We start from the raw sequence: 20902 nt of genomic DNA on the forward strand, positions 1-20902 counted from the left end.
GTTATAAGTCTATTTTAGATGCTCCATTCATCCGCCCAACCCTGCTGCCATTTTGTTTGGACTGCCTTTGTGGGTGATTATTTTCAGCATACAGCAGGTCCCCTGGTCTCTCTCCCGCGTAGGTTTAATCATGTAGGGAGTGAGTTGTTTCTAGCAGTTCGTTAGCTTTATTTTTTTATTGTTTTCTTTTTTCAGTTTTCTGACTATCTTGGACTTTCAGGAAACCTTGACGATGCACTCATTTGAACTCTGACAGCCTTTTTTGTCTTCTCCCTGGTTATTCCCAGGCAGCGGGGTGGGGGGGGGGGGGAGGTTGACAGGGGGCAGGGAGAAGCTGCAGCTGTGTGACGGTTTGATTTTAATTCTTTTCGGTTGAGCCTAGCCTAGGTTACTTCAGGCCTTTTAAGCTATTATTAATTTGCATTTTATTTTATTAGCTAGAGAGCGGCCGACCACGTCTTGTCCCACTATTCCTTCAATCCTCCCTCCCCCTTGAAGGTTTATTACCTCGGTTAGAAGGTGGGGGGGGGAGTTCTCTTGAGTTGTTAAAATGAGTAAAATATGGGCACAAATGACTGATGATGAACTAATAATCGTTGATAAAAGCTAAGCAAAGTAGACTGGAAAACTTTTAAATAAACAAACTGTACTCCGTGCCACCAAAAAGTCAGTTTGAGGTCTTGGTGAATGATTTTAATGTGAATGAGGAACTTAATTTAGTGTTTTAACAATTCATTAATAACACATGGTTACAATATTTAATTAACTTTTTCTTTTACTAAACCATATGATATTTCACCCCCCCCTCCCTCCAATGTTGACTTCCCCGAAGTTATAAATTTCCACTTAATTCTAAAGGTACCACTAATCTATCAAAATGTAATACTTTTGATTAATACTAAAAAATTGTCCAGTGTCTTTTTACGTTCCACTCTTTCTCCATATATCCTTTGAATTTCTTCCACTCCTTTTTGAAAAAAAAAATGAGGAACTTAATTTAGGTCAGGCTCCAGAAGATACTGGAAAGGCCACATCAAAAGGAAACCAGGTGAACTTGGTTCGATTAAGAACATAAGAGAAGCCATGTTGGATCAGGCCAACGGCCCATCAAGTCCAACCCTCTGTGTCACACAGTGGCAAAAAATGTTATATACACACATACACTGTGGCTAATAGCCACTGATGGACCTGTGCTCCATATTTTTATCTAAACCCCTCTTGAAGGTGGCTATACTTGTGGCCGCCACCACCTCCTGTGGCAGTGAATTCCACATGTTAATCACCCTTTGGGTGAAGAAGTACTTCCTTTTATCCGTCTTAACCTGTCTGCTCAGCAATTTCATCGAATGCCCACGAGTTCTTGTATTGTGAGAAAGGGAGAAAAGTACTTCTTTCTCTACTTTCTCCATTCCATGCATTATCTTGTAAACCTCTATCATGTCACCCCGCAGTCGACGTTTCTCCAAGCTAAAGAGTCCCAAGCGTTTCAACCTTTCTTCATAGGGAAAGTGTTCCAGCCCTTTAATCATTCTAGTTGCCCTTCTCTGCACCTTCTCTAAAGCTATAATATCCTTTTTGAGGTGCGGCGACCAGAACTGCACACAGTACTCCAAATGAGACCGCACCATCGATTTATACAGGGGCATTATGATACTGGCTGATTTGTTTTCAATTCCCTTCCTAATAATTCCCAGCATGGCATTGGCCTTTTTTATTGCAAACGCACACTGTCGTGACACTTTCAGTGAGTTATCTATCATGACCCCAAGATCTCTCTCTTGATCAGTCTCTGCCAGTTCACACCCCATCAACTTGTATTTGTAGCTGGGATTCTTAGCCCCAATGTGCATTACTTTGCACTTGGCCACATTGAACCGCATCTGCCACGTTGACGCCCACTCACCCAGCCTCAACAGATCCCTTTGGAGTTCCTCACAATCCTCTCTGGTTCTCACCACCCTGAACAATTTAGTGTCATCCGCAAACTTGGCCACTTCACTGCTCACTCCCAACTCTAAATCATTTATGAACAAGTTAAAGAGCATGGGACCCAGTACCGAGCCCTGCGGCACCCCACTGCTTACCGTCCTCCACTGCGAAGACTGCCCATTTATACTCACTCTCTGCTTCCTATTACTCAGCCAGTTTTTGATCCACAAGAGGACCTGTCCTTTTACTCCATGATTCTCAAGCTTTCTAAGGAGCCTTTGATGAGGAACTTTATCAAAAGCTTTCTGGAAGTCAAGGTAAACAACATCTATCGGGTCTCCTTTGTCCACATGTTTGTTCACCCCCTCAAAGAAATGCAACAGGTTAGTGAGGCAAGATCTTCCCTTGCAGAACCCATGCTGAGTCTTCCTCAATAACCCGTGTTCATCAATGTGCCTACTCATTCTGTCCTTGATAATGGTTTCTACCAACTTTCCCGGTATTGAAGTCAGACTGACTGGCCTGTAATTTCCCGGATCTCCTCTGGAACCTTTTTTAAAGATGGGGGTGACATTTGCTACCTTCCAGTCCTCAGGAATGGAGGCAGATTTCAATGAAAGATTACAGATTTTTGTTAGAAGATCCACAAGTTCAACTTTGAGTTCCTTCAGAACTCTCGGATGTATGCCATCCGGACCCGGTGACTTATTAGTTTTTAATTTGTCTATCAGTTGTAGGACCTCCTCATTTGTCACCTCATCTGACTCAGGTCTTTCAATACCCCTTCCAAAATTAGTGGTTCTGGGGCGGGCAAAAAGTTCTCGTCTTCTACAGTGAAGACGGAGGCAAAAAATTCATTTAGCTTTTCAGCCATTTCCCTATCCTCCTTCAGTAATCCTTTTACCCCATGGTCATCCAAGGGCCCCACTGCCTCCCTGGCTGGTTTCCTACTTCTAATATATTTGAAGAAAGTTTTATTGTTGGTCTTTATGTTTTTTGCAATATGCTCCTCATAGTCCATTTTTGCCTGCCTGATCACAGTCTTGCATTTGATTTGCCACAGCCTGTGTTCCCTTTTACTAATCTCACTTGGACTGGTTTTCCACCGCTTAAAGGAGTCCTTCTTACCTTTTACAGCTTCCATTACTTTGTTTGTTAACCACGCAGGCCTTTTCTTATACCTGTTTGTGCCTTTCCTAACTTGTGGTATGTATTTTATCTGAGCTTCTAGGATTATAGTTTTAAATAGCGTCCAAGCTTCCCCAAGGGTTTTGACCGTATGTACCTTTCCTTTCAGTTTCTTCCTCACATGCCTCCTCATCTCAGTGTATTTACCCCTTTTAAAGTTAAACGTGGTTGTGGTGGTCTTTTTGGACAACTCCCTATTTATACAAACGGTGAAATCAATAACATTATGGTCACTGCTCCCAAGCGGCGCAATCACTTTTACATCTCTCACCAAGTCTTGGGCATTACTTAGGACCAAATCCAGGATCGCCCCACCCCTGGTAGGTTCTGAGACCATCTGCTCCATAGCACAGTCATTGAGAGCATCAAGAAACTCAATCTCTTTCTCTCGACCAGAACACATATTGACCCAATCAATCTGCGGGTAGTTAAAATCACCTATTACAACACAGTTTTTACGTTTAGCCGCTATCTTTAAGCCTTCCATCATATTATAATCGTCCTCTCTCTTTTGATTTGGTGGGCGATAACAAACTCCCATAGTTAAATTTCCTTTTGGGCCCTCTATTTCAACCCAAAGCATTTCTAAAAGTGAATCTAATTCTCTGATCTCAGCCTTACTGGACCGTATATCTTCTCTGACATACAGAGCCACCCCACCTCCAACCCTTCCCTCCCTATCCTTCCGATATAGCTTATATCCAGGAATCACCGTGTCCCACTGATTCTCCTCATTCCACCAAGTTTCTGAAATTCCCACAATGTCTATGTTTTCTCCCAACACTAAACATTCCAATTCACCAATTTTACTTTGAACACTTCTAGCATTTGCATACAAACATCTATAATTTCCCAGGCGAGCTAGGCCCGCCACCTTCCTCCTGCTGCCTCGAGACACTGGCAGACAGTCCATATTGTTTGTCACCTTCACAGTGGACAACTCCGGTCCGTTACCCGGTAGAAAAATAGCAGCTAACCCTTCCATCTCTTTGAGACGAGTCCTCCCGAACCAGAGACATTTCATCTCCTGTCGGCTTTCCCCCAAGATTTAGTTTAAAAACTGCTCTGCCACCTTTTTGATTTTAAGCGCCAGCAGCCTGGTTCCATCCGGGGACAAGTGGAGACCGTCTCTTTTGTACAGCTCCCGCTTGTTCCAGAAAGCATCCCAGTGCCTAACAAACTTAAACCCTTCCTCCTTACACCATCGTCTCATCCACACATTGAGACTTCTAATTTGTGCCTGTCTCTCCTGCCCTGCACGTGGAACAGGTAGCACTTCCGAGAAGGCTACCTTGGAGGTCCTGGCCTTAAGTCTCCCGCCTAGCAGCCTAAATTTTTCCTCCAGGACCTCACGACTGCATTTCCCCACATCGTTGGTGCCAACATGCACCACGACCACAGGCTCCTCCCCAGCACTGTCTATCAGTCTATCTACTACACGCGTAATGTCCGCTACCTTCGCACCAGGCAGGCAAGTCACCATACGGTCAGTACGCGGTTTCGCCACCCGGCTGTCTACTTGCCTAATGATCGAATCACCAACTACCAATACCCCCCCTCTCTCCCTGCTCAGGGATGGTTCCTTGGCGCGAAAGGATTCCCGCTCACCAACCGAAGAAGAGGTCCCTTCTGAGGGCGCATTCCCCTTATCCTCAGCACGGTGCCCTGTTCCCTCTCGACCCTCACGCTCTCTGGCAGCAACGGGGCTGCTACGTTCAGAGCGGGGCTCATCTAATACGCCCCCGAGAGTCTTCCCCAAGTGCCTAATTGACCGTCTCTGCTTCTCCAGGGCAGTCACCTCGGCCTCAAGGGTACGAACTCATTCCCTGAGGACCAGGAGCTCCTTGCATCGAGCACACACCCAAGACTTCTGTCCTTTGGGCAGATAGTCATACATGTGACACTCAGTGCAAAACACTGGAAAGCCCCCAACCCCCTGCTGGCATTCTATCTTCATTGTATATATATATATATATATTAAAATATACAGTCCTCTTTAAATGCTGTTTAAGTGGCTCCCCTTCTGGCGGGTCAACTTACCTAAACTTACCTTATTGGGAACTTACCTTATTTGGAGAACAAGGAAGCCAGGGATCTGGGTTCCTGCTCCTTAGGGAGCCCCTAGGCGAAGAGCCACAGGCCAAGAGCCCTTTAGCTCTCGCCCTTCAGCTCGCGCCTTTCGCAAGGCGCAGCTTAAAATGCAAAGAGGTGGAGCAGAGGCACTCCTCAGCAATCACTCTCAATCAGCAGCAATCACTCTCAATCTCTTTCACCCTTAAGGCAGTCAACCAAACAAAGAGCAGTCAACCAAACAAAGAGCAGTTCCCCAGCTGTCACACCTTAGAATTTTAGGCAGCCCCACAAACCTTAGAATGTAGTCCTTCAAAACTCAGAAATTCTCAGCAATTTCTCCAGCTGTCTCAGCTATCAGAGCTGCTCTGCTCTGCTCCTCTCAGACCTCTGTGAGATGTGCTCAGCCTTAGATTAGCCTCTCAGTCTATCCTTAGAGCTGATACTTTAACATTTCTTTAAAAACTATTCAATCCCCTTTAAAAGCTGTTTATTCCTGTGCCCCTCACTACATCCTCTGGCAGTAACTTCCACATTTTAATCATTTGCTGGGTGAAGCAGTATTTCCTTATGTCCATCCTGAATCTACTGCCCAGTTACTGAATATGGAGAGAGGGGGGGAAAGTTTTCTTGGCCAGCGCTTTCCACCCCACCTGGAGCAGGGCATGTGATGGTAGGCAGGTAGGTAGACAGACAGACAGACAGCTGTGAAGAGCAGCCAAAGCCTGCCCAGCCAACAGAAGCATCAGAATAGCAGAGGAAGTGATTGGGGGGATGGGGTCTGTCATCATGAAGGGCATGAGAGGTCCAGGCCAGAAGGGCCGCTTGGAACAGAGCAAAGGGGGAGAAGGAGGGACCCACAATGAGGCTGTATTTGAGGATGGCAAAGGAGCACTGTGGGCAGCAGCACCTCCATTTTGCAGGGCCAGGTTGGAGTTGAGCAGCTGCCAAACATCCGGAGGGGCCTGTCGTTCACCTCCAGGGTTGTTTTCTTGTCCTGATCCTCCTCTGCCCCCAAAGCAGTGTCGGCCCAGCTTTCTCTGGGGGTGCTCCAGGCGTCAGGTGAAGCGAGCTCTGATGCAGGGGAGGTTGTGCTGGAGTAAACGTTGATCGTCTTTAAGGAGCCCCATGACCTCTGCTTGGTCTTGCTACAGCAGACTTCCCCTCTGGGATTAAAGCTGGTTCACAACCGTGTGGTTGTGAACCAGCTTTAGCAAAGGTCGTTCACTGTGTAGTGAGAAGCCTTCTTTTAAGGGGCCCGTTCCCATCTGAGGAATTGAGCTCTGACTCAACAAAAGCTCATGCTGGAATGACATTCGGTGTCTGTTTTGTGATGTTCCCATGAAGCCAAAGCAAAACGCTGCCACTGGCTTCTGGTCTGGCAAGGCTGTCTCTTCTCAGAAAGATTTGGTGGTCTCCCTTCCAGCTACCAACCCTGCTTAGCCTCTGGGATCTGACAAGCTCCAGCTATGCCCTGCCGCCCTCCCTCCCTGCTAAAATGGCTGAGTTGGACATTTTTAACCAGGGGCTTCCTGTTTCTCAGAGTGCTTTGGGTTTCCTTTATAAGTAGGGGAATTAGCAGGAAAACCCTGGTAGAGCTATAGGAGCTGGGATCTTAACCAATGATATGGAGTGCAGGTGAATAGAAAAAAAGACTTGGGGTCCCCTTGAACATATGAACATATAAAGCTGCCTTCTACTGAATCAGACTCTGGGTCCATCAAAGTCAGTATTGTCTACTCAGACTGGCAGCGGCTCTCCAGGGTCTCAAGCTGAGGTTTTTCACACCTATTTGCTTGGACCCTTTTTTGTTGGAGATGCCGGGGATTGAACCTGGGACCTTCTGCTTCCCAAGCAGATGCTCTGCCACTGAGCCACCGTCCCTTCCCCTTAGCTCAAGTGGGGTGCCCCTAGACGCAGGCAGCATCTCCTGGCCACATTCCTGCCTTCGTGGTGTTTTTTTTTAATCTTTCAGACTTTATTGGCTTTAAACAGGATACAGCATAGGATAACTTGGGAGAAGGAAAATTGATCAGGAGCTTATCACATCAAAAAGGATTAACATAGTGCACAGTATGCATATATTACATTAATTACGCTCAATTATTATTACAGGAGTTATGGAATATCCAGTACACATATCGGTACTAGTAAGCTCAGGGAGAAAAGGGACACAGTTTCAGAAATATACAAATAAATTAATAAACACAGATGAGTATATATATCAGTATTAGGGGCTCCAAAAAAAGAAGAAAACAATGAGCAGCGTTTGCTAGGTTGGGGAAAGGGCTTGATGCACATCGTTTCAGCCGAAGAAATGGAAGCCGTTTCTTTAACAGCTGTGAGCGTTCTGATTGTGAACCACGAAATTGTAAACCAGCTGTAATTTCTATCGAAGATAAAGTAGCCCTGTATCTTGACACAGCACTGACTGCACTGACGCCTTCCTGGCGGGTCCGGCTAAGACCTGTAGGGCCCACTTGGCCCTTGGGCCTTGCATCAAATTCCCTTTGATGTGCTCTCCTCTGGGTGTATCCTTAGTGCTCTTGGTTAGCGAACTTCGACTGCTCGTTTTGCTTCACTGCAGTTACATTCGACCTCCTAGCCCAGTCAATTAGAAACTGCTTCTCCTAACATTTGTGTTCCTTTAAAAAAAAAAGCCCATACCTTCAGTTACACCCTTTATAGAGTCAAACCGTTGCATAAATATCGTTAATATCCCTCCTGTTAGTAATTCAGGCCAGGGGTGCCGGGGGGCTGAAGCTCAGTGGGAGTTTCTCTGCTCGGCATGCAGAAGGTCCCAGGTTCAGTCCCCAGCATCTCCAGTTAAAAGGACGAGGCAGGAAGGGATGGGAAAGACCTCGACCTGAGACCCTGGTCAGTGGCAGAGCCTCTGCTCGGCATGCAGAAGGTCCCAGGTTCAGTCCCCAGCATCTTCAGTTAGAAAGGACCGGGCAGCAGGGGATGTGGAAGACTTTTATGTGAGATTCTGGAAAGCTGCCACCAATCACAGACTAGCAAAGAGCCTATGTAGTAGGCTATATACTGTGGCTCCGTGAAAAGAAGTTTGATAGTGAAAGAGAGAGAGAGAGAGAGCGGATGAAGGTTGCAAAACCACCACTAAGGTCTAGATTTGGTGAGCTCTCTCATTCTCTCCTGGAATTTATCATTTTTTCCTATGAGCCTAGTGTTTCTTTCCTGCTGTTTTGGAGCCTTCGGTGACCATTAGCAAGGAAACCTTGGACAATTTTAAAAGCTGTAAGCACAGATTGAGCTTTGAAGCCCTTCAATTTAAAGAGACAGTATGCCACAGGATTGCAAAAAGCTATTACTCACGGACCGATATAGCAGCACCGATAGAGATTATTACATCGTATATGAAATTGTGACTCTAGAAATTCAAATAGATACTGTGTTTATCATGTTGTAATATTGTCCGTCTTGGTGAGTTTTTGTTTGTTGAGCTTATCTGTACACCGGAAGTGTTAATGTCTTATACCAATCACAGCAGACAGCCTAACTAGGTTGGGAAGCTCCTGAATATTTGGGGGTGAAGGTTGGGGGTTTGAGGGAGGGGAGGGACTGCTATGGTTTAGAGATACTTTAGCAGAGTTACGTGGAGAGAACCACAATAAACAAGCCAGGCAGACGTTTTAGCTTAAGAATAAAGTAGTTTACTTTTACTATGAGGAAAGGGTAACTGGGATTTCTAGAAAACAAATAAGGACTCAATATCCTTTTCTAGCTTCTAAGCTACATCTCGACTCTATGGAGTCCGAACTCTAACTGCATGGAGATCTGAGGGCTTTACACAAAGGGCAATAAAACTGACCCAATGGTTTCCCCCAGACCACCTCCCAAAAAATATGGATTAGCCAATTAGGGCTTTGCTTCAAAGGTCACTATACATATCGACACCTAGCCTGAGCGGGAAGTACGTGCACACATCCTCATTGGCTATACCTCTCACTGGCTAAACATCAGCATGCATATACATTCATTTAATTAACTCATGACAACAGGAAGTGAAATTGCAATAGTAAACCCAACAGGGACCTCAGCAGGATATGATGCCATAGAGCCCGCCCTCCAAATAGGGGAGGGACCGTGGCTCAGTGGCAGGCAGAAGGTATCGGGTTCATCTCTAGTTCAAAGGACCAGCTGTCAGGGGATGCGAAGACCCTGGAGATCTCCTGCTGGCAAGGCTGACCTTGATGGGCCCAGGAGAAGGCAGCTTCAGGGCTTCATTTTCTCCAGGGGAGCTGATCTCTCTTGTGCAGACATCACTTGCCGTTCTGGAAACTCTCCAGCCCTACCTGGAGGCTGGCGCGCAAATAACAGGTTTGAGTTAATATTAGCACATTTGTTTTTATCTTCTCTGGCTCTGCGGAGCAGACTAGGTGAGTCACTTCCCCTCCAGAAGCTCATCCATCGCTTCCGCGCCAACATTGTTATTAGCACAAATGAGCCATTTGAGGAAGACAAGTGGGACGAGATTGCAGTCGGCAGCCTCCGTTTCAAGGTACAAAATGGCTGCAGCTGCACCGGGGCTGCAGCTGCACCAGAGAGCCAGGAAAGGCGGGGCAAGTGCTTGGGCGAGGGCACCAGAGCCACTGCTTGGGCAGCCCGGCGAGGAGGGTGCTGATGTGTCATGAGGGCTCGGATCCCAACCAGTGACTTGTGGTGCCATGGGGAGGGTGACTAGCATGGAGCTGCAGGCCCAGGGGGGTGGGTTTTTCTTTCATGTAGCCAGGGGTGGAATTCTAGCAGGAGCTCCTTTGCATATTAGGCCACACCCCCCCGATGTAGCCAGTCCTCCAAGAGCTTACAAAAAAGAGCCTTGTAAGCTCTTGGAGGATTGGCTACATCAGGGGTATGTGGCCTAATATGCAAAGGAGCTCCTGCTAGAATTCCACCCCTGCTTGCAGCAATAAATACCCCTCTCCCTGTACTTAACAATTCTAGCTAGGCCAGTTATACAGTAAATGTTATTTTAATTTACAAGCTTGCTTCTGAAATTCTGGCACACTTTAACAAAATGAAATATTTTAAAAGTCTGAGAGAGTTCATGTGGCATTCACGTGTCTAAGTAACTGATTTCAGGACTCGTGAGTCAGCGTGGTGTAGCAGTGTGGTCAGGGCTTTTTTTGTAGCAGGAACTCCTTTGCATCTTAGGCCACACACCCCGATGGAGCCAATCCTCCAAGAGCCTACAGTAGGCCCTGTACAAAGAGCCCTGTGAGCTCTTGGAGGGTTGGCTACATCAGGGGTGTGACCTAATATGCAAAGGAGTTCCTGCTACAAAAAAAGCCTTGGGTGTAGTGATGAAGAACAGTGGACTCTAATCTGGAGAACCGGGTTTGATCCCCCACTCCTCCTCCCCAGGAAGCCAACTGGGTGACCTTGGGCCCGTCATAGTTCCCTCAAAGCTCTCTCACTGACGTACAGGGCGTCTGTTGGGGGGAGAGGAAGGGAATGGAGATGCCTTTGGATAGAGAAAAGTGGGGTATAAAACCAAACCCTTCTTCCTCTCCTTGTGCCCTTGGGTTTGATTGTAGATTGTTCCTGTTCAGTAACTAATCCTCTTCCCCTGCCTAGTGGTGCTGGGGATGTTAGCTTCATAAATGCAGCAACCGGCCCCTCCAGGCGCTGAGCTCCCTGTTGCAGGGGTAGGACCATGTAAGAGGCTGGCCGTCTCTCTCCTTTTGAGAGCCATGGCGTGCTTTGATCAGGTGCCTGTCATTGGTTTAAAGAGATGAAGAAATGGGCGGGGCCAAGTGGGGGTTTTGGCCAGCAAGGATTCTGATTGGCCATTAGCAATTTGATTGACTGTGCAAATTTTTAAAAACGTTTCTTTGGCCAAGGGTCGTCATTTTGGTTGAGGCAGCGGACATCCTGTTTCAGCAACTGTTCCATCAGTGGGTCTCCCTTGTTGTGACGTCATGCTTTACAGCCTTATCATGGTGCTGAATCTTATTATTAACACCATCACTTCTTCTTGGGCCAAAAACTGCTGTATCTTGTGAAATGTGCCCTTCCTGCTGATAATGCACTTCATTCATTTTATTGTTCTGTTGTTTTGGTTTTTATTGTATTGTTTTAAATTTAAATTGTAGGTTTTTATTGTTCAATTTATGTTGTAATCCGCCCCGAGCCAGTTATGGAAAAGGGCGAAATATAAGCCTACCAAATAAAATAAAGTAAAAATTTGCAACTGAAGGTAAGCTGCGGCAGCCATTTTGTGACTGGCTCCGCCTCCCATGGTAGCCATTCTGTGGCTGCACCAATCAGGCTGTGTCAGAATTCCAAAGGTGTCCACCATCTCAAAAAAATTGGGGACCTTTGATCTACTGGATTTCTTGCTGGGAAAAGCCTGAACAGAAACCATTCAAAGCATGCTTGGTGCTGGAGATATTGTAGCCGTTGTTAACAATGACTTTTGCCTTCTGTGCTGAGGCAGGAGATGGTGATTTGTGCAGACCGTTTAACTGAGAGCCTTTTCTGTGGAAATTTCAGGTTATGGGGCCCTGCCACCGATGTCTCGTTATCTGTATCGATCAGCAAACTGGACAACGCAACAAGGAATTCCTTCAGACTCTGGCTTCCACCAAAGATAGAAAGGTCAGCCTGAAATATGGGGGCGTGGGAGTGAGATGTTGTTCTAGCCCCCTTTCCCTCATGACTCCTTTCCTTCCTGTGATGGATTGCCTCCAGCCTGGCCCAATTTAAATCATCATCATCCACAAAGAAGAAGAAAAAGCAGCAGCACAGTTCTAATTAACTCGTTCTATTGTGCTGTACCAGGGAAGACAATATTTACTTACTTCCAAGCAATTATGCAAAATGTAAGCATCAGCATACAGTAAGTTCCTGTTTCCTTCTAAGGTCCCCTCTCCCTAGCATGCTCTCCGTTCCAGTTTCTGAGACTATCTAGAGCTCCTGAGAAGAATTTTCATACCTTAGCCTCCTTTCAAGGTCTACTGGGCTACATTCTCAGGGAGCATGGGGTGGGAGTGGGGGGCTATCTTGGGGTCTTAGTGGAGCATACGCTAAACATGAGTGAACAGTGTGATGCGGTGGCTAAAAAGGCAAATGCAATGTATCTACAGAAGTATAGTGTCCAGATCACATAAGTGATGGTATCGCTTTGCTCTGCTCTGGTAAAACCTCACCTGGAGCATTGAGTTCAGTTTTGGGGACCACATTTTAAGAAGGATATAGACAAGCTGGAACGAGTCCAGAGGAGGGCAACGAAGATGGTGAGGGGTCTGGAGACCAAGTCCTATGAGGAAAGTTTGAAGGAGCTGGGAATGATTAGCCTGGAGAGGAGGCAGCTGAGAGGTGATATGATCACCATCTTCAAGTACTTGAAGGGCTGTCGTCTAGAGGATGGTGTGGAATTGTTTTCTGTGGCCTCAAAAGGGAGGACCAGAACCAATGCGTTGAAATTAAATCAAAAGAGTTTCCGGCTCAATATTAGGAAGAACTTCCTGACCGTTAGAGCGATTCCTCAGTGGAACAGGCTTCCTCGGGAGGTGGTGGGCTCTCCTTCCTTGGAGGTTTTTAAACAGAGGCCAGATGACCATCTGACAGCAATGAAGATCCTGTGAATGTAGGAGGAAGTGTTTGTGAATTTCCTGTGTTGTACAAGGGGTTGGACTAGATGACCCTAGAGGTCTCTTCCAACTCTACGATTGTATTTAGTTGGGCTCCTGGAGCTTCAGCGTTGATTCCAACACCATTTGCTCCTTCCTACACCACTGTAAGCTGGGCTCCACCTCCACCAGGTTCCACAGGGCTCCACCCTAACTCTCAGGCTCCACCCCCTGCGTTGTAGGCTGACCAACCTCATGCGTTATGTATATGAGCAGCTCAGCAGTCAGCCAATCCTTTGGTGGACACTTCTGGTGAGTTTCAAGGCTGCGCCTGCTGCATCCTGCATCCAAGCTAGTTTAGGCTGCACTTCTCAACCTCAGGTGCCTTCTGAGCTTTGAGGATTGGGGCATAAATCCTGAGCCTGCTGGGAAATGATAGTCAGAACACAAGATCCCCCAGGAATGTTTTAACTGGCCAGCGGGGTGGGGTGGGGGGTCACTGGTTGGGTCCTGTTAGTCATCCAGGGTGTCCCTTAAGCACTTGCAGGATTGAATGGAATTGTGTGAAGCCCCCGTGTGCATCTGGCAGGTGGAGGTGCAGCCAGGCCACTCTTTTCATAAACCGTTTAGGAGAAAACAGCACAGGTTTCAGTATTGCAGCTTTTAGGGTATAAATGTTTGCTTATCTCCGTAAGCAAGAGTTGTGTCCATCAGCTCCTTAAAGATGACACTGTTCCAAGAGAGTCAGATGGGCACGAACCTCCCAGTGGCCCTAAATTCATCCTGAAAATCGGCAGGTCATGATTTGTGAGTTGAGGTTTGTGCTCATCCCTATCCATGAGCCTCCACATGTTTTTTGGAGGCCCTTGAGAACTATGGTGGGAAGTGGAGGACAGAGGGGTGAGAGGGATCGCTGACATGGCTTGCATCAGGCCTTGCATTCAACAGGAGCTCACCGGAGTGCGGCTCCTGAACCTTTCTGATGGTCCCCCCTCCTCCTTCCCACCTTGTCCATTGAATAGTAGGTGCAGCTGAGTAACAATTCCTGGATGAGCTCCACCACCGTTTTTTCTACAAAACAAACCCTGGCTAGCACCCATTTTCACCTAACGGCAGGGCTTTTGTGCCTATCAACTGTTAGGCTGAATTAGATGCAAGCAGGGCTTTTTTTGTAGCAAGAACTCCTTTGCATATTAGGCCACACACCCCTAATGTAGCCAATCCTTCAAGAGCTTACAGGGCTCTTCGTACAGGGCCTACTGTCAGCTCCAGGAAGATTGGCTGCATCAGGGGGGCGTGGCCTCATATGCAAAGGAGGCCATTATCATCACCTACCCTCTTAGATACTGTCCTTGTGACCACACATCCGTTGAAACAGTCCCACTGTTTGCTATATTCACAGCTTCGTAACTCATTTCTGCGTCCCATCTTAGAGAAATCAGGAGACTGTCTGGATGCCTTGAAAGTTTGTAGGCTCCTGAGCGTATTTCAGATAGACACTGAAATAGTAGCCAAGTTCATTTTTTTCTGGCCACCATGATACGCCAAAGGTTTTTGTAACCATAGTTTTAACTGGTAATGCTGCTTCTAAATTTTAACTGTATCTTTTGTATTTTATGGGTAATTTTTATTCGGTATGACTCGGTAATCCTTTTATTCTGTGTAACTGATCTCGTTTATGCCAATAAAGGCTGATTATGATGCTGCTGCAAAGGAGGTCCTGCTACAGAAAAAGCCCCGGGTGCAAGCCATTGCAGCGATCCGTCTCGCTCTACACACACCCACACACCCATGACTTGCGGGCTCTGTTGGGCAGTCTGGTTTGAATGCAGCTACCCAGCAGAGCCCCAACCGAGGCTGCGGCAGTGCACCTTCCAACATCTGAACTCGCCACTGGGACTTCATGACCCTCTAAATGGCTTTTGCAAGGCATGCTGCCGCACAGGTGAAGCCCAAGTGGGGAGTTCACCTGATGTCATCAAGCCCACATCTTTCTACATAAGGAAACATGCCGCCCTTAAAAGGGCACTTGCATGTGACATTATCTTCAGCACTGCAGAGGAGTGGCCCTGACTCCCAATGTGTTTGTGAGGGTTTATGTGGATGTATCCAACAGAGGGCTTTGCCGCGATGTCTGCTTGGGTTGCAGAAGGAGCTCGTTACTTGCTTTGTGCCGTTGATTAAGAGTAATGAGGAAGCTGCTAGTGCACCCACCCTGCTGACATCAGAAAACGGTGCGCCAAGCTATGTGGCTCACAGCATTGCATTCTGCTTAGTTTTTAGATTGTTCTGGATAGTTAAAATGCCCTTGAAAGCAAGGAAATAGAGAGATGTGCAATGAAATACTGAGTATTTTTACTCAGGAGTAAATGCCATTGAGCTTAGAGCTGTGTGAACTTTCCCTTTTCCCCGTCTTTTTGGTTTTACACCTTGTTGGTGTAAACGTATTTATTTTGGTCATTCTTTCATTGCTGGTCTTTGTGATTCTTTTAATGCATTTTTTATTATGCACAGTTTTTATGCTATTAATATGTAAACAATTCAGAAACAGAAATCCATTTTGACGGCAAGGTTTCAGTCGAACGTCGCTAGAATGACTGTAGAACAAAGTAGGAGTCAAGGGCACCTTTTAAGACCTTTGTTTTGCTGCTTCAGACCAACACGGCTGCCCACTTGGATCTAGCTAGAATGCCTGGCAAGGGAGAGATGACTGTGATTTTGTCCCAGATGGGGAAGGACAGTAGCTCAAAGGGAACTTTTTGAGTCAGAACAGAGCATTCCCCAAAGACCTTCTCTTCATGCTTGACTTACTCTTGAGTTTTTTGGCAGTTAATTCACAAGCACCAGAATCCACATATCTGCCCTCCTTCTGCATTTTCACAGTTGTGGAGTCTGTTTTTTCTTCTTCTGTACCAGGGTGAAATAATAAGGATTTTCAAGGGAGGTGCTGTTGTCATTGGAGGCTTCCCAGCACCCCCTCTTGTGTTTTAAAAAGGCCCAACGTAGTGCTGTAATGGTGGTTCAAGCAGGCTCTCTAAATTCCCAGCTTTCATTTTTTAAAAAGTAAGTCTCTGGTATCTTCTCTTGCAGAGATGCTGGCTTTTCCTGTTTCAAGAAGGAAAAAGAAGACAGCTAGGAATTCAGAGAGCCTGCTTGAGCTATCATAACACCTTATCAATATTTTAGGGCTGCTTTTTAGAAAACAAAAAAGCAAAAACTGAAACCATTCAACTTTGGGGGAGAGAGGGAGTGGTTTGATCTTGACAACAGTCTAATAATTGAAAGGGGGGCTGGAGATGGGTGGGACAAAGGAAACCAACAAACATTATGTATGAGGAAAAAAGACTAAAAACTGTTTTCAATTAAGAGATTGAGATAAGGGTGGTTTCAAAAGAATAGGGGGGGGGGGGAGAAACAGGGAATACAAAAAACCCCCAAACCCCTCTCCAAAATGAAAACGAAAGGTACAAAAATGTGTGCAGAAAAGGCAGTTAGAGCAGTTCCTCAGTGGAACAGGCTTCCTCCGGAGCTGGTGGGCTCTCCTTCCTTGGAGGTTTTTCAACAGAGTCTAGATGGCCATCTGGCAGCAATGCAGATCCTGTGAATTTAAGGGGAGGTATTCATGAAGTTCCTGCATTGTGCAGGGGGGTTGGACTAGATGACCCTGGGGTCCCTTCCAACTCTGTGATTCTAAGGGATAAATGGAAGCAGAATGGGGCCAGAACTGATGGGAACAAACCATGGGAAAAGGCAAAAATGTGGCAACAGCCTCACCTGAGTCCAGTGGGCAGCATTAACTCTTCAAGATTCAGTATTGAAGGATCAGGCTCTCATTTTTTAATCTGAGAATGTCTCAGCCTTTCATTTCCTTCTGGGACTGACTAGTCTTTTATAGGCAGGCTTCAATGTTGCTGGGGCTCCAGAGTTTGCTCCATATTCAAATAAATCAGTCCAAATGACCCGAAGACTGCAATTCTGTTGCAGAAAATCACTTTTGTTTCTAGCTACGGCCTTTGTTGGTTTACTGCAGAGGCCCCCAACATGGTGACCTGTGGGTGTCCTGGTGCCCCCCCAAGTGCTCTTAGAAAGCGGACGGGGCTAGTTGGGGGTTTTGCCCAGCAGGGTTTCTGATTGGCTGTGCAGAATAAAAGACATCCTGTCAAACAGAGTTGAAGAGGTACTATTGGAGTTATGTGTGACTTCACTTCCTGACGTTTGTGACTGTCTCTGCCTCCTGCAGCAGCCATTTTGTGATTCGCTTCACCTCTTGTAGCAGCCATTTTGTGATTGTGCCCACCATGCTGTGCCCACCAAAAGTGCCCACAGTATCAAAAAGGTTGGGGAACCCAGTGGGCTGGAAGTAATTCACTGAAGTTGAATTCATCCAGAAACCACAAAGGAAAAGGCAGTCATGGGAAATGAACTCAGCCTCCCTTTAGTAAGGATCAGATGCTTAAGCACTCTCTCAGTGCAATAGGTATGCAGGTACTGGCGGATGTCTGTAGGAGAGCACCTCTGGGTCAGGTCACGCCCATTCCCCCGGCCAAACTTGGTTGAGCCCCCCACGACCCACGGAGAGGTCCAGTCTTTTGTGCTCACTGTGGCTCTGGGTCTCCATTGGCCTTCCTTGCAAACTCATTAAAGAAGCAATGGAAGTATCATGAGCTTTGCTAATAAAGCACTTAGCAGTTTATCTTTTGCAGATGATGTTAAAACATTCATAAAAATGAAAGCTTGGGAAGACCACTTGCTGACTTCCTAAACATTGAATAATTCACAATTTAAAGCTCTTTTTTGAACACTTCCTTGCATTCTTTCTCTCTCTCTCTCTCTCTCTCTGAATGGCCCCCATTCACACCATGTAAGTGAGGATGCTGGAATAGTCTTTTTTCTCCCTGGAAGGAAGACATTTTAACACAAAGCAATGCTGTGTATATTCTTGATCTAACAGCTCTGCACCTTACACCATTCAGGCTGTATTATGAGAAAAACTAGATCCCGAGACTGGTATAAATTGTCAGAACTAAGCAATTGGGCATAATCTATTGACATTTTTGCAAGTCATCGTGGCACTGAAATTCTGACCCCATCACTGGAGTCTTCCGTATTTAGTTACTCTTTTTCTGCAAGCATGTGAAACACAGCTGTACAACCATAAACATTTTAAACACCAAAATTATGTAAAACGGAAGTGGAGATAATCAGGAAGCAGAGTTCTGAGGCCAGCACCCCATTTTGCGCATTTACATTCTTCCACATTTTCATTTTCTACATTTGTGCCCCCACATTGCTTGGGGGGGGGGGCGGTGTTCTTTTCCACACATTTTGCTCCCTCTAGTGGTCAGTTCGATATTACATTGTTGTATGTCCAATGTATCTCCCTGAACAGTTAAACTGCAGGTTTTTTATGCCAGTATCTCAGCATACACAAAGGAGGAACTCAGCAGGAAAAAAACTTCCAAGCCTCCAAATGGCACTGTTGTTTTATCTGTTGTACTACCCTGAGATGATATAATATCTGAATTCTGTTTCTCCATCAAAAGATAGAAACAGAATCATAGAGTTGGAAGGGACCTCCAGTCCAACCCCCTGCACAATGCAGGAAAGTCACAAACACCTCCCCCTAAATTCACAGGATCTTCATTGCTGTCAGATGGCCATCTAGCCTCTGTTTACAAAGTCACAAAAACCTCCAAGGAAGGAGAGCCCACCACCTCCCGAGAAAGCCTGTTCCACTGAGGAATCGCTCTAACGGTCAGGAAATTCTTCCTAATGTTGAGCCCGAAACTCTTTTGATTTAATTTCAACCCATTGGTTCTGGTCCTACCTTCCAGGGCCACAGAATACAATTCCACACCCTCCTCTGTATGACAGCGCTTCAAGTCCTTAAAGATGGTGATCCTCTCACCTCTCAGCCGCCTCTTCTCCAGGCTAAACAGGCCCAGCTCCTTCAAACTTTCCTCATAGGACTTGGTCTCCAGACCCTTCACCATCTTTGTTGCCCTCCTTTGGACCTGTTCCAGCTTGTCTATATCCTTCTTAAAATGCGGTACCCAGAACTGAACACAATACACAATAGATCTAGTGGTTGTGCAGTCTGTTGGATATTTGAGGTTATACATGTTCGAATGTTGTTTTCTTTTCCAGACTAACTTTGGAATCTACCTGATGAATCATCCTGAAAGACCGTTTCCCATTCCAAGCACCTTGTCAGTGGGATCTCAAGTACTTGCTGCGGAGAAGAAAATCACACATTCGTTGTCCCCTGAAGAGCAACAATCAGGGTGACTTCAGGTCATGTATCTTCTGAACACTGAGTGCCTTTGCCAATTCGGTGCATCAGATCTCAGTCTGTGAATTGGAGCTAATAAAGCTATATAATTCTTTCAAATCTTTATTCTCAATTTGTTTGGCCTGGAAACAAGATATCATGGAGGAATTATGTTAAATAGTAAGTGATAAGTTGTGGATGAGCTGAAATGGTGACGTGCTTGACTTGGATTTTCAGCTGAAGGGGAAAAGGTGGGCAAGAGGAGGAGGAGAAGGGCATAGATTTATATCCCGCCCTTCTCTCTGAATCAGAGTCTCAGAGCAGCTCACAATCTCCTTTACCTTCCTCCCCCACAACAGACACCCTGTGAGGTGGGTGGGGCTGAGAGAGTTCTGACAGAAGCTGCCCTTTCAAGGACAACCTCTGCAAGAGCTCTGGCTGACCTGAGGCCATTCCAGCAGCTGCAAGAGGAGGAGTGGGGAATCAAACCCGGTTCTCCCCTATAAGAGTCTCCGCACTTAAGCACTACACCAAACTGGCATGGATGGTAGAATGATGTGTGTGGAAATTGCAAACACTCCATAAAATTGCTAGATATCCATTTCAGGCGCTCAGAGGGAATAATAACCATCTGCTGGATATACAGAGGTGAGATTCCCCTGTAAATTTGATATGACGTTGTTGTATGTCCAGCATATCTCCCTGAAGATTTAAACTGGACGGGTGGATTTTGGAAGTTCTTGCCTTTGCTGGCTAGAAGGATCATCTGAAGCCCCTGTCTGTCTGCCATTTGGAAAGCGCTCACCTTCCTGCCAACTCCTTTTGGAGGCTGGGAGTAGTCGGTGAGAACGCCGTCGCTTGCGTTGTCCCACAGAAGCAAAGGGAATCCATTGAGAACTGAACGCTTTCTGATCTGTGTAGCTCTGTTAGGACTTTAAATTCTGATTCATCTAGAGATACAGAAACAAAACCCAGGAAATGTGCTTTTTTAATGAATATGTTCTTTCTAAGAAAGCAATGCTCAGAGTGGTCTGTTTGTCTTCTCCTTGTGAATACTTCAAAGGTTATTTATTTTCTTCTTTGGTGCCCCTCTATTTCGATGGCCGGTGGAGAGTTCGCCATACAGGGCAGTCTTGGGAAGGCGGTGGTTTTCCATCCTAGAAGAGGTACAAGGACTCCTTGAAGAAATCCCTTGGCACCTGTCGCATCAACCATCACCAGTGGTCTGACCTAGCCTCAGATCGCAAAGCATGGAGGCACACCATCCACCAGGCTGTCTCTTCTTTTGAGAACGCACGCATAGCTGGTCTTGAGGACAAAAGGAGATTGAGGAAGAATCGCACTGCTACAGCACCAACCCTAAATCAGACTTTTCCCTGCAGCCACTGTGGCCGGACCTGCCTGTCCCGCATTGGTCTTGTCAGCCACCAGCGAGCCTGCAGCAGACGTGGACTATTGCACCCTTCTTAAATCTTCGTTCGCGAAGCCAAGCCGCGAGAGAGATTTATTTTCTTACTTCATTTATGCCCCCACCTTTCTAGAGAGGCAGAAACGAAACCCAGAATTTTGTTTCTGTCTCTCTAGATGATTTTGGGGTGGAGCCTGGGGAGGGGAGGGCCACAGTGGGGTATGCAGGCAGAGAGTCCATCTTCTGAAGCAGCCGTCTCCTCCAAAGGAACTGATCTCTGCAGATGCAGGGCTTTCTTTGTAGCAGGAACTCCTTTGCATATTAGGCCACACCCCCTGCTGTAGCCAATCCTCCAGGAGCTTGCTGTAGGCCCTGTACTAAGAGCCCTATAAGCTCTTGGAGGATTGGCTACATAAGAGGGGCGTGGCCTAATATGTAAAG

The 20902-nt window shown here is 46.4% G+C and overlaps 1 protein-coding gene across 3 annotated transcripts in view; it reads left to right on the top strand.

Annotated features, from left to right (window-relative positions):
- The window catches only part of MOCOS (molybdenum cofactor sulfurase), a 194374-nt gene extending 175201 nt beyond the window's left edge, over nt 1-19173 (top strand). For all 3 annotated transcript variants that reach the window (XM_060247821.1, XM_060247822.1, XM_060247823.1), the window contains 3 exons: nt 9583-9709; nt 11704-11808; nt 18930-19173. In XM_060247821.1, the coding sequence (XP_060103804.1) occupies nt 9583-9709; nt 11704-11808; nt 18930-19070 (373 nt within the window). In that variant the 3' untranslated portion in view covers nt 19071-19173. The remainder of the gene's footprint in view (nt 1-9582; nt 9710-11703; nt 11809-18929) is intronic.
- Nucleotides 19174-20902: the final 1729 nt, after the last annotated feature.

Source organism: Heteronotia binoei, chromosome 10 (genome assembly GCF_032191835.1).
Source record: "Heteronotia binoei isolate CCM8104 ecotype False Entrance Well chromosome 10, APGP_CSIRO_Hbin_v1, whole genome shotgun sequence".
NCBI lineage: Eukaryota > Metazoa > Chordata > Lepidosauria > Squamata > Gekkonidae > Heteronotia > Heteronotia binoei.